Genomic DNA, 13,908 nt, shown 5'->3' on the forward strand with positions numbered 1-13,908 from the left:
CCTGAGGAAGTAAGTCCTGCAGTTGAACAGCTCCAGAATGGCAGATACCGTCCTACACAGGGCTGGGCCTCAGTTTCTCCACCCGCAGAATGAGGTGGTAGGAGAAGATAATCACTAAGCTCCCTTCCATCTGACATTTGGGGAACCTGAATCTTAGCTGGTCACCCCAAGAAAGTTCTGTGCAGTGGGAAAAGTGCCCCGGGGTTGGACAACAGGAGGCCTGGGGCTGTCTGCACTGAGCTAAATGACCCTGGGCAATTCCTTTTCTAATCTTGCACTGTAAATGAAGTGGTTGAAATATATAAGCCTGAAGTTCCTTCCAATTGTGACTTCCTGGCATGAAGTAACTGCCCAGCATTTGTAGCACAGAGAGTCAGCAGGCACTGTGGTTAGGGGGCACATGTTCTAGAGTCAGACTGGCTGCACGCCGGGCCTCCCTCTGCCACTTTCTGGCCATGTGACCTTGAACATTTGACTAAACCTCTTGTTACTTCAGTCTCCTAATCTACGAACATATGGGGCCATTCATAATATCTAACTCATGGTGTTGTTATAGCAATAAATGGATATCTATTAAATGAGGGAAAATAATAGTGGTTACTCACAGGACTGCTGCAAGGATTATAGGAATTAAAGTGCTTACAAAATTGTCTGACACATAGTGCAATTTAAGAGTTAACTATTATTATCTCAAGATGCCCTTCTCCTTCCCACCCACAGATATACAATCAGCAGCCCCATTTTCCTTTTCCTCAAGTCTGGAGACACAGCCATGGTGGAGTCCTGTCAAGTGGGGAGTAGACATCAATCAGCTTCCCATCCCACCCCAAATCAGGAAGGACTTTCACACTCGGGGGTTCCTACCTGCTACCCTCCCATTTTTACAGAGAAGGAAATCCAGACTCAAAAAGAGATTAGACCACAGTCCACAGTCAGAGGCAGAGGCCCAGGCCAAATTAGAACTCTGCTTCTGACCCCCAGCCTGGCTCACTCTGTTTGCTCCAACTCTGCCTTCTCCCTCCAGCGCCCAAATACTCCCTCCCCTGACAAGCCGATGGGGTGGGCTAGGTATGAATCCTGTCCTTAGTTCTTCCCAACTGAATGACCCTGGACAAGTCATGTAAATTCTGAGCCTCATTCTGATCACTTTACAGATACTGTTCCAATACAGGTTTTCCCCATTATCTGAAAGTATAGCGTTCCTATAAAATCTTTTGCAAACCTAAATGGCCCAAAGTGAAAAGCAATTATCTTAAGACTTGTTTTACTGATGGATACAGAGAATAAATCTAGATAAATCAGGGCTGGCCCGGTGGCTCAGGCCGTTAGAGCTCCATGCTCCTGACTCCAGAGGCTGCCAGTTCGATTCCCACATGGGCCAGTGGGCTCTCAACCACAAGGTTGTCAGTTCAATTCCTCCAGTCCGGCAAGGGATGGTGGGCTCCGCCCCCTGCAACTAGCAATGGCAACTGGACCTGGAGCTGAGCTGCTCCCTCCACAACTAAGACTGAAAGGACAACTTGACTTGGAAAAAAGTCCTGGAAGTACACACTGTTCCCCAATAAAGTCCTGTTCCCCTTCCCCAATAAAATCTTAAAAAAAAAATCTAGATAAATCAGATAAATCAGATGCTTACAGATACACAGACACAGGTCAGCGCTATGGTGGCTTGATGCTGAGATGCTGAGTGTAGTTCCTGGGGAAGGAGCTTGGAGGGTCCACTCTTGCTGCTCCTCACGGTGCGTCACGGTGCGTGCTGCCACTACAAGCACTGGCTGCAAAACAAACGCTGATTGACGGATATTTTTGCTTTTCTCTTAAAATCAGAAATCCTCTTCAGGGGAGGCCGGATGGCTCAACTGGTTTGAGTATGACCTCTGAACAACAGGGTTGCCAATTCAATTCCCACATGGGCCAGTGAGCTGCACCCTCCACAACCCAGGTTGAAGGCAACGAGCTGCCGCTGAGCTTCCAGAGGCGCAGCCAGATGGCTCAGTTGGTTAGAGCGCGAGCTCTCAACAAGGTTGCCGGTTCTATTCCCACATGGGATGGTGGCTGCGCCCCCTGCAACTAGAGATTGAAAACGGCCACTGGACTTGGAGCTGAGCTGGGCCCTCCACAACTAGATTGAAGGACAACGACTTGGAGCTGATGGGCCCTGGAGAAACACCCTGTTCCCCTAATATTCCCCCCCCAAAAAAAAGTCCTCTTCAGATTTCTTTCAGTTTGTGAAAACAGATACTAATGTAGGTCTTTCTCAAAAATAAAGTGGCATAATGGGAAGAACTTTCAAAAAGCCTGCCCCTCTACCCTATTTCTGTACCATGAAATAGGTATTATTGGCCCCATTTTGAGGTAACAGAGGGTCAGAGAGTTAGGGTACTTGCCCAAGGGCACACAGCTGGTTAAGTGCAGGTTAAATGGATGATCTTTGTAAGCATCACTCACAGTGCCCTGCACACAGTCAGCACTCAGGCTGCCTGTAGTCATTATTATCATTTCCTATACAGGAGTGAGGGATCCCTCAGGTCTCCGGATGCCCTCCGGCCCGCGGCCATCCAACCTGCTAGCCACCACATCACATGAGCCTTACTATCTTTAGTCAGGGAGATATTTATATCCTCGGGAAGATTTTTCCGCCACGGGAGCACCCCTGAGAAGGTGGCCGCCGAATTCGGGCCCCCAGCGGCTGCCTCCCGGCCTCCGCCCCTCCAGCTGGCCATGCCGCGGGGCTCCGAGGCCCCGGTGCAGGTGTGGGTGGACGGCCAGCTTTTCCAGGCTGACCAGGCCCTGCTGGTGGAGCACTGCGGCTTTTTCCGCGGCCTCTTCCGCTCCGGCATGCGGGAGGCCCGCGCGGCCGAGGTACGCCTGGGCGCGCTGAGCCCGGGCGGATTCCGCACCACGCTGCAGGTGCTGCGCGGCGAGCGGCCCGCCCTGGCGGCCGCCGACGAGCTGCTGCAGACGGTGGAGTGCGCCGCCTTCCTGCAGGTGCCGGCGCTGGCGCGCTTCCTGGAGCACAGCCTCACGTCCGACAACTGCGCGTTGCTGTGCGACGCGGCCTCCGCGTTCGGCCTGCGCGACGTGTTCCACAGCGCCGCGCTCTTCATCCGCGACGGCGCGCAGGAGCTGGCGGCCGAGCTGGCGCTGCCAGAGACCCGCGCCTACGTGGCGGCGCTGCGGCCCAGCAGCTACGTGGCCTTGAGCACGCACACGCCCGCGCCCGGCTTCCTGGAGGACGAGTCGCGCACGATGTGCTACCTGGACGAGGAGCAGGACACGTGGCACACGCTGGCCGCGCTGCCCCTGGAGGCCAGCACGCTGCTGGCAGGCGTGGCCACGCTGGGCAACAAGCTCTACATCGTCGGGGGGGTGCGGGGCGCCAGCAAGGAGGTGGTGGAACTGGGCTTCTGCTACGACCCGGACGGCGGCACGTGGTGCGAGTTCCCCAGCCCGCACCAGCCGCGCTACGACACGGCGCTGGCCGGCTTCGACGGCTGCCTGTACGCCATCGGCGGCGAGTTCCAGAGGATGCCCATGAGCTCCGTGGAGCGCTACGACCCTGCCGCGGGCTGTTGGAGCTTCGTGGCCGACCTGCCACAGCCGGCTGCCGGCGTGCCCCGTGCCCAGACCTGTGGTCGTCTCTTTGTGTGTCTGTGGCGGCCGGCCGACACTACGACCGTGGTGGAATACATGGTACGGGCCGACGCGTGGCAGCCGGTGGCCGAGCTGCGGCGCCCACAGAGCTACGGCCACTGCATGGTGGCCCACCGCGACAGTCTCTATGTGGTGCGCAATGGACCGTCCGATGACTTCCTACACTGCGCCATCGACTGCCTCAACCTGGCCACGGGCCAGTGGACAGCGCTGCCCGGCCAGTTCGTCAACAGCAAGGGAGCGCTCTTCACGGCAGTGGTGCGCGGCGACACTGTCTATACCGTCAATCGCATGTTCACACTACTCTATGCCATCGAGGGCAGCACTTGGCGGCTGCTCAGGGAAAAAGCTGGCTTCCCACGGCCTGGCTCCTTGCAGACCTTTCTCCTGAGGCTGCCTCCCGGGGCCCTGGGGCCTGTGGCTTCCACAACACCTGAACTGTGACCTCTGGGCTGGGCTTTAGGAGTGAACAACCTGAGTCTTCCCTGAGCCATGGCTGAGTCTATGAGGCTGGCCTTAGGAGTGGTGGGGAGGGTGAGACATCTGGATCTTGTGTCTTGTGGTGGGGTGAACATAGCCTAGAAACTTGGACCAGTGATGATGCTGAGCTCTGAGCCCTCAAATTACTTGGGCTCTGCTGAGAGTTGGTGGGTCACAGTGTCAGTGGAAGGGGTTAAGGGATAGGATTTCAATAATCTAGGTTTCCGTGTGAATGGGTGAGTAATTGAGCATGGCTAGGAGTGGGTTAAGTGATGTTAATCTACCTCCCAATCGGTGGGCAAGAATTAGGCACTGACTGTGTGCCCAGCACAGTACTAGCCCTAGTATGGTCTGTAGTTGCCAGACGGATCCACAAAGCTTAGAGTCTAACCCAGAAAAACTCAACATTAACAGAACAGTTACAGGACAACAAAAGATTTACATGTCTTGATCTACAAAGGATCGAAGGCAACATGCAAAAAACAATGAAAGTACTGAAGAAATCAAGGCAAAGGGAAAATAGGGAGAGGAAAAATACATAATTCCAGGAAAGAGTATACTAAACTATATGAAGAAGACAGGCAGAATAATGAGCTGATGAAGGGAGGTTGACATGGCTGAGAAAGATCAGAAGAGGAGAGATGGGGGAAGGCTGAAGCAGATGGGAAGAGTCTGTGAACCCAGCCTTTAAGGCAGAGTAGCTGTGGATGGAGGCATTTGGGGAGGGGGCAAAGTTGGGCTGGCTTGTAGAGACTAACTGAGCTGAACCTAGAGTGAGATCTGTGAGATAGAAAGGGTTCCCATACCTCTTTATGGGGTGTGGACCTGCAGGGGAGAACCCAGTTGAAAGCCCCTTTCCCACTTCCTTTTTTGCCATCCCCCAAGGGCCAGTGGACTATTAACTTCCATGACTTAAGGTCACTCAAGGTATGAGGCAATCCTGGCCAGGTCTAACTGCCTCATCTTATCCTTCCTCCACATTCTACAACTTAGTTCTCTTCTTCTAGTCTCTGCTCCTGCTATTCTCTGGGCCTGGAATGTCTTTCCTGTTTCTGTCTTTCTATTGGCTCTGCACCCACCTCCTTTGTGCAGGGTTGGCTATTTCTGACCTTGGCTGCCTGCATTGCTTATTGGACCCCTGATTGACATCATTCTGTGTGTGCAGCCATGCATGCATACAGATAGCAAGGGCAGAGATCTTGTTGTGCTGTCATCTGAGTTGGGGCACTTTCCTGCCTACAGAATAATTTGATGAAGACCTGAAAGAACCCAGGCTATAGAGGCCACTAGTTAGGGACTTGGTGTTAGATGAAGACTCTTGCCCCTCCTTTAGAATACCCCCACCTGGTTCCTGGTTGGACGCCCACCCCAGTCCTCCATCCTTTCCATGCTCCTGGGCAGACTTCTCTGAGTGGTCCTCAGTGGTCTCCATCCTCCATGACCTGATGCCCATGGGAAATCCTGGCCTCACCAAGTGGAGATGGAACATCAGCATGGCACCTCCTAGAGGCTAGTGTCAGGGCTTCCCTTAGCTGCCATTGTCCCTGACCTATGTCCCAAGCCTTGGAGAACATTGCCCTCAGAAGCCTGGGATCTTCTAGCCCTGGAGTAGCTTAATCTGACGAGTCACAACAATAAATCCTGATTTTTGCATCCTGTGAAGGATGTGCAAAGTACTTTTCACGCTTGTCTTTCTACTGCAACCCTACCTTAGTCCTGGGAGTTGGGTACCTTCTCTCCCTGTGGTAGATGAGATATGGAGGCTCAGAGGCTGAGTGGCCCAAAGCCACTGGCCCATGTAACAGTATGGCAGAGTCCTCACTTTTTGATTCTGTCAAAGTATAATTTTTATCAAATGTGAAAGATTTATTTAACTCGTTAATAAGGGAACCGAAATTGTAAAGCTGGTTCATCAAAAGAGCATTTAAAAGATTTATGTATTTAGTTGGAAAAGATACTGAAATAAGTTTGCTAATGTAAGAAATGAAGCTGGTTAATGTCATACAGGGCAATAAAACCAGATTGCTGGTTTTCTACTGGACTGAAATCCTTTGCATCTTCACATACATGCTTATAAGGGCTGACAAGTTCACAAACTTGTTGCAATGATGTTGCTAATGTTTTCTTGACATCAGAGGTATTATTCATTATGAATTTGACAAACAGTTAACCAAGTGTACTATTTGGAAGTGCTGAGAAGGCTGTGTGAAAAAATTAGACGACCTGAACTTTTCGCCAACAATTCATGGCTCTTGCATTACGACAATGCACCAGCTCACACGGCGCTGTCTGTGAGGGAGTTTTTAGCCAGTGAACAAATAACTGTATTGGAACACCCTCCATACTCACCTGATCTGGCCCCCAATTACTTCTTTCTTTACCCGAAGATAAAGGAAATGTTGAAAAGAAGACATTTTGATGACATTCAGGACATCAAGGTTAATACGACGACAGCTCTGATGGTCATTCCAGAAAAAGAGTTCCAAAATGGCTTTGAAGAGTGGACTAGGTGAAGGCATCGGTGCATAGCTTCCCAAGGGGAGTACTTCGAAGGTGACTGTAGTGATTTTCAACAATGAGGTATGTACCATGTTTCCCTGAAAATAAGACCTACCCCGAAAATACGCCCCAGTTAAGATCGTCAGCCAGACGGATGCATTTAGTATGTTACGGCGATGTTCCAGAAGAAGATGACATGACTGCATTTGAATAAATGTAGATTGTTGTACATGAAAAAATAAGACATCCCCTGAAAATACACCCTAATGCGTCTTTTGGAGCAAAAATTAATATAAGATCTGGTCTTATTTTCGGGGAAACACAGTAGCACTTTTTCTAGGATGAGTTCGCAAACTTAATTGACCTCGCATACATGCAGCTACATGTTAGCATGTAACTTCACAAAGTCAGGACCCCAATCAGTAGTAAACTGTACAACAAAGGTACATTGCCCTAGAAAATTAGGTAACTGTTCAGTCCTGCCCCAGAGTGACACTGAAAGGACATGCATCCTCCTTTTGCCTACTTAACAGTACACAGCGCTCTCTGCCTCGCTCACTCCAGTGCTGACCACCCTGACACTTGCAATCTCGAGATTCATCCGCTCATTTGCTCTCTTCACGCACAGAGTTTTGTGTTTGTTGGCTTTTGCAGCTGGCTGCATGGACCAGCCCAGATGGGTCCTGAGGGTTCCTGGGGGTTTTGTCGTTCCTTGATCCAGAGTAGCCCTTTCTGAGATGTCTTCTGTGCATAATAATAACAGCATTTGTAGAGAACTTTCCTACAGTCCGGCGTACTTAAGCTTTGTAAGACTTTTAAGTGGTAGGCAGCTTGTGGCACTCCCACTCCCCTCCTAAAGAAGAACAAAACCCCAAACACCCAAAGGTTATGAGACTGAAGAGGCACACTGGGAAGTAGCAGAGCCGGCATTGAACTCAGGGCCACAGGCTTCTTTTCTGTTGCTGCCTCCCCAGTGGGCTGACATTCTGAGACTGACAGTGTTTCTGCCGGTCTCTTTAACACTCCCCTCTGTTACATTTCTCTCAGCACCTCCTCTTCTGGGGCTTCATCCACTTCCCTGGACCCAGCCCTTTCCCTCCTCTGATAGGAAAATTCCTGGTCCTGGGTTCTCTTGCCTTGCAATCTAGCTGGGAGACTAATGGCCCACTTCTCAAGGGTGTTAACTTCACAAGGGTGTTAACGACTGGGTAAGGCCCTGGGGGTGTTTGCGGGAGCACAGATACTCCCTCCCTCTCATGAAGTGAGGGGAAGTTTTCATAATCAAGCCCACTTTCTCCTCTGGCCTCACAGGTCAGGCTCCATTGTTCCTCCCACAGCCCACCATGCGTGGCAGGGAGGGTTACCATGCCTGGTTTGCAGGTAGGGAAATCTCTCTGTCCCAGCCCGGAGGCCCACTCTGAGAAGTCTTTCCTTCCAGATATCTACCCGTGCGTTCTCTCTCTCTCTCTCTCTCTCTCTCTCTCTCTCTCTCTCTCTCTCTCTCTGTCTCTCTCTGTCTCTCTCTCTCTCTCTGTCTCTCTGTCTCTCTCTCTCTCTCTCTCTCTCTCTCTCTCTCTCTCTCTCTCTCACACACACACACACACACACACACGCACACACGCACAGAGAGCTTAACGCAGCAAGAAGCATTTTCCTGAACCTCCATGACAGTCCTGCAGCCCAACTCTGGAGCTCTCTCCAGTAGTCCACAGGCTTTCTCCTTGACTCTGACTCTGGATGTCCTGCTCTCCTCTCCCTGGAAATGATCCTGTTCTGCTTACAGAGCCTGCCTGACAGGCAGAAGGAGAGGCCAGCCCGCCTCCTTCAGTCTGCGCACGTGGCAGCCAGAGCCATCGGAATGAAATGCCAGCTGGACTTTGTTGCTCTTCTGCTCAGACCCTTAGGCTCTCCTTATCTCACTTGCGTGAAAGCCAAAGTCCTTCTAGGACCCCCTGCCCTATTTCCTCTTCTCCATCTCTCACCATGCACCCCCCAACCTCACTGCAATTCAGACACACAGTGCACACTCCCCCCTCAGGGCCGCTGCATGGGGTCCCCCTGGGCACACCTCCCTCACTGAGTCACCTGGCTCACTCCCCACCTCCTACAGGCCTTTGCTCAGATGCCACTTCCATTCTAAGGCCGTTCCTGATCACCCTACTTAAAATCTACTTCTCTCCCTTCTCTGCATCCCCTAGTCCCTTTTCTTGCTTCACTTCCTTCCATAGCATCTAACATCATCTACTGTGCTATATTTTTACTTGTTTATTGTCTGTTCCTCCTACTAAAATTGAGCTCCACGAGGGCACAGCTTTTGTTTGTTCACTGCAGTATCAGCCAGGACCCAGAACAGTGACTAGAACATAGTAGGGACTCAGTAAATATTGAATGAACGAATGGTGCTCAGTGGATGTCAGAAGAACGAATGAATTGATGTATCAAAGGAAAAACCCATAGAGAGAGGCTGTTGGATCTCAGAGAAAAGGGTATCATTTCTGCAGGGGGTGGAGGTGGGTAGTGATTCGGGGAGACCTTCATGAGGAGGTGATAAGCTGTCAGGTCCAGGTCCACCTTACACTCTGGGAGGAGTGGGAGCCAAGAACAGCAGCAGCTATTGGTTATTTCTCTGCCTTCAGTGCAGGGGAGGAGACTGGAATTGGAAGTGCTAATCACTCTGTGAAGAATTGCTCCTCTTGGCAGTGGCATACACACAGGGCCAGTCTGTTTATTTTCCTTTGGCCCCAAGCATCTGGGCCTCTTTTTCATCCTAATTGCTTTGCTTCAAGTTGCTGTCACTTCCCTGGACCGGCAGCAAATGAACTGTGCTGGTGGGAGACCCAGCTGTGGGCAGACAGGCCACCTCGGAGCATACCAGTCATGGGCACAGGATAGGGGACCCCACAGAGGGGGTCTCCCCGGGCTCACCCCAGCAGTGTCCTCTACAGCCCCCCTGGTTCTGCCCCTGCTGGAATAGGGGAGCATGAACAGAGGGAGCCTCTCTCTCTGGCATCTCAGCAGCTAACAAAAGGTAAAGGTGGCCTTTTTTCGAGCCACAGGGTCTTGGAGCAGGGTGTAAGCATCTCATTCAACACCTCTCTTTTTACAGGGAGGAAAGGGAAGTCAAGGGGCGGCCAGTAACTCACCTGGAGACACATAGCAATGCAGTGGACCACCCCAAGCCCAGACCCATGTCTCTAGAATCCTCTTCTCACCACACCATGCTGCATCTTTTGTGCTGTTTTCCTGGACGTTCATGAGGGAAGTTCCCCAAAATGACCCATCAGACCTGCCCTCCTGATTCCAGACCTTCATCCTTATTTTTTCCAGTAAGTCTCACCCCTCTTGTGTTCCATTCTTTCAACACAACACTCTGCTTTCATTCAGGAGTTAGAGACAAAGGAGTTGTTCTCTCGGGGTGGTATTTGGGCACCTGAGCTCTTCAAATCTCAATCTCTCTCTCTCTCTCTCTCTCTCTCTCTCTCTCTCTCTCTCACACACACACACATACACGACGACACACAATTTTGACAACTCTAAGGGCAGCCTGATGCCACTGGCTCAGTATACTTCTCTTTCAAGTAACATTTTCATTCTAACAGGGGCCTTCCACAGATGTGCCACCCCACAGCTGTGATGAACAGGGGATTTCAGGTGTTCTGAGAGGATGTAGCATTGGGTTGGGGTGGAAACAAGGGACTGAGCATCTTATAGGCACTGCTCTGCAGAGGATGCTCTGCCTGCCAGGCAAACCCTGGCTCTGACAGTTAGAGTGAAATGAGAACCTACAGGCCAGCATATGTTATGCTCTCCTTCCATATTCCTTTCTCCTCCCCTCTTCTTTACTCCTCCTCCTGCCCCCTTTATTGACACCCTTTCTGTGAAGCCGGCACGGGTGGGATGAGCTGCACTCGGTCCTGCAGTCTCTGCACTTACCACTCAGGATGCCAGAACAGGTGAGCATCGGCTTTGGCAGCAGGGGACCTGGGCTCATAATCCAGCTCCATCGTGCCAGCTGTGTCATCTCGGGCAAACTCAGTTTCCGTATCAAAGGTTGACGATGATGAGATTTACCGTATGCAGAGTTGTGGTGCAGAAAGATTGTGTCAAGTACCTGTAGCTCTCCCAGTAGGGAGGCAGGTTGGAGCCTGAGTGTCAAGAACCTTGAATGCCAGGCTGCGAACTTGGGCCTTACTCTGTAGGAAGTGGGGAGTCACAGCAAGTGCTCGAGGTGGTGAGTATGGAAGACAGAAACCATGCTTCCTGAATTCCAGTACCAAGCCCCTCCCCCCGCCCTGTACTGCACGGCTCCTGCCTGCCCCTCCAGACCCACGTGCCCCTTCTGCTCCATGCCCCAGGAGGCTGCCCTTTGGAGTCATATCACTGGGCTCTCTTGACTCTGACTCCCGCAGAAGGTGGGGGTGGGGAGGAGTGAGAGGTCGGGGGACTTCACCCCACGCTGCAGGGCTGCCCCACACTGACCTTTTTTCCTCCACTAACCAGAGTCACAGTTTCTGTCAGGTGGCCCTTTCTGTACAGCTCTCGCAGTCTCCAGGTGGTGGCCCTCCCCCCACGCCAGGTGTAGGAGAGGTGAGAGCTGCACTGTCACTGGCCTTACACGCCCCCTATAGCAGCCTTCCAGCCTTTGTCCATCGGTCGTCTCTTTCCTCAGTTCTCCTCTAATGACCCAATTTGAGTGTGCCATCTCTTTCCTGCCAAGATATGTGCCCTGTCTCCTCCGGCCCTCATCTCTCTGGGCATTTGTCACCGAGTGGTCCCGTTTGAGCACAGCAAAGAATACTGGAAAATATCTATCTCACTGCCTTGGCCTGATTACACAGTGATGGGAAGCAGAGGAATGTCTTACCAGAAGGGGTGGTGCCTCAGTGACCGGAAGTTTGGGATTTGCCTCCCAAGCCACTTGAATTTGAGGGGAAAAAAGTGACCTTTATAAGCTCTCTGCGGAGTGGCTGGGAATGGAAACAGAACCAGATGCATGCGCTCCAGGGAGCACAGCTTCTGCTGCCCCTCCCAAGGGGGAGACCAGGCAGGTCTGCTGGTCTCGCCTCTAGGTAGGGCCTGGTTCTCTACTGCCCTGGCCAGACCTGACCTTTACCAGGTTTAACCATGGGCTCCTGCAGGGCACAGAGGAGGAGCCCTGGAGCCCCTCACTCTAGGCCCAGCCCTGCTACCCATTTGGTGGGTGATTTGGGGCTGGCTACACTACCTCTCTGAGCCCCACTTTGCATCACTGAAGATGACAGCCCATGTCAGGTGCACTCATTCGCTGTGTGGTCAGGTCAGGGACCTGTATGCAGGCCCAACATGAGGGAATCGGGGTGCTCTACCTTCTAGCTCAGACTTTCTGGGTTCTATCCCAGCTCTAGCACTTTCTAACCATGTGACCTTGGGCAGCTGTTAACCTCTCTCTCTCTGAGCCTCAGGTGGCATCTATTGGTGAAGGCTATTGGGAGGTGAGTGAGCTAGTACACAGAAGGAGCTTAGACAGTGCCCAGCCCACACGTGTCAATAAACCAGAAAGCTCTCTACCCTCAGGTGAGGGCAGTGGTTTATCTTGGCAGTAGCCATTGGTCTGGTGTCAGATCGAGAAGGCAATTAATGGCTACACGGTGTGATTGGGAGACCCAAAGAGGGACTTTTGGTCTTAAAAGCATCTCCCATCATTCCTCCTGGTTAGGCACTGTCTCCAGGATGACACACCCCTTGAACCCACACCATCTTAGGGACATTGGACAGGTGAGGAGGAAGGGTAGGCACATGAGTCCTTTCACCAGGTACTGAGAACGTATCATCCTTATGACCCTTGAGCTCCACCCCTGTAACTGAAGGCCCTGCGTCCCTGGGGCACTCAAAATGCTTCTCTTAGCTTCAGAAGCAGTGACCTACCTTGAACGCTGAAAACAGCTCTGGACTGCCACTGACCCATCTCCTTGGCCTCTGCTCCTACATGGACCCACGCTTGTCTCTGCCCAGCCCTGCTGCTATCAAAAAGGGGCCATGTGCTCCCCAAAGGAGCACATCACAGAGGTCGTGAACCAACTTGGACTTCTGTCCCTTCCATGGGGCACTAGGGGGTCACGTGCAGAGTAACACTAGGACCCTCCCTGCAGCCACCAGTCCCATCAGTGGGGTCCCTCCAGGCTCTGAGGGAGTGGCCACTAAGGAACCAGGGAAGGCTGCCTCTGTCCCCTGAAATCACCTCACTCATATTGTCATCCCAAGTACCTGGCGCGTCCCTTAATACTTCCTGGTGAGGCTGTCGCCTGACAATTTGGTGAAACATCTTTGGAAGCCAGTTACCTTTCAGCATGGGCCACCCTCAGAGGGCTTACTTTCAGGGGTTTCCCTCTCTCCCTCTCTCCTTCCTTCCCTTCTTTTCATCCTCTTCACTCAGCAAACACTTCTGAGCACTTCCTCTAACCACCAGCTGTGCCAGGGCAGAGAGACAAACCAGGTTCAGTCCCTGCCCCCAGGGCTTCACGGTGGAATGAAGGAGACGGCCCCTTGGCAGTTACAGGACCCAGTGGCAATTCCCTGATGAGATAAGCCCTCTCGAGAGAACCCAGACTTCCAAGCCTCCTTTCCTCATCCTGCTTCACTGTCTTAGACCTTCCTCTAGGTGCCAGGGATGGCAGGACACACTCTGTGCCCCATTTGGCCACCGCCTTCACTCACGTTCTTCACTGCATACAGCAGGGGGCTTTGATTGTCAGCAACGTTAAAAAGAACAGGATTCTCCTATTGGAAGGACTTCGGTAGCTCCAGGTGCCCTGGGAAGGCCAGCACACCTGGCTGGGAAAGGGTCTCCAGCAGCAGGAACGTTTACAGTCCCTCTGAGGGACTCCAGGGTTACATGCCAGAGTCGGCCTGGCCCTGTGTGACATGTGCCATGGGTAGGACAGGCCACTTTGACTGACCACATATATAAGATGACCTACAATGGCAGGAAAAGTAACTCTTCCAAATTCACCGGGTGTCACTTAAGAATAAGGAAACATAGCCCCCCAGGTGGGTGGCCGGAAAACAGGAGTCACCGGCATGGTCTCCCTTCTGTCACTCCTGTTGGCTCCACTGTGTTCATTCCTTTGCTCCATGGCTGCAGCATCAAGTCCAGACTCCCCAAGGCTCAGACCTCACCTTCCAGGCACACTGAGGAGCTCCCCATTCCCCCTCTCGCCCCAGGCTGTCTCATGCCCGAGCGACTGCTGCCTGGGATGTCCTCTCTCTACTTCTCATGGAAAGCACTCCGGCCCACCC

General features: G+C 52.3%; 2 protein-coding genes across 2 annotated transcripts in view; one reads left to right on the top strand and one right to left on the bottom strand.

Moving 5' to 3' along the window:
• Window positions 1-10,876, bottom strand: part of RASL12 (RAS like family 12) — a 28,894-nt gene extending 18,018 nt beyond the window's left edge. The window contains exon 1 of the mRNA XM_019748683.3: window positions 10,567-10,876. Within this exon, the coding sequence (XP_019604242.2) occupies window positions 10,567-10,654 (88 nt within the window). The 5' untranslated portion in view covers window positions 10,655-10,876. The remainder of the gene's footprint in view (window positions 1-10,566) is intronic.
• KBTBD13 (kelch repeat and BTB domain containing 13) lies at window positions 2,645-6,175 on the top strand. The gene has a single exon (XM_019748681.3). The coding sequence runs from the start codon at window positions 2,722-2,724 to the stop codon at window positions 4,096-4,098; it is 1,377 nt and encodes a 458-aa protein (XP_019604240.2). The 5' UTR covers window positions 2,645-2,721; the 3' UTR covers window positions 4,099-6,175.
• Window positions 10,877-13,908: the final 3,032 nt, after the last annotated feature.

The sequence above is a fragment of the Rhinolophus sinicus genome, chromosome 3, assembly GCF_057876585.1.
Source record: "Rhinolophus sinicus isolate RSI-liver-muscle chromosome 3, RSI-T2T, whole genome shotgun sequence".
Taxonomy (NCBI): domain Eukaryota; kingdom Metazoa; phylum Chordata; class Mammalia; order Chiroptera; family Rhinolophidae; genus Rhinolophus; species Rhinolophus sinicus.

Coding starts and splice junctions, on each gene's coding strand:
- KBTBD13 (XM_019748681.3), top strand. CDS start 2,722: ATGCCGCGGGGCTCCGAGGCCCCGGTGCAGGTGTGGGTGGACGGCCAG.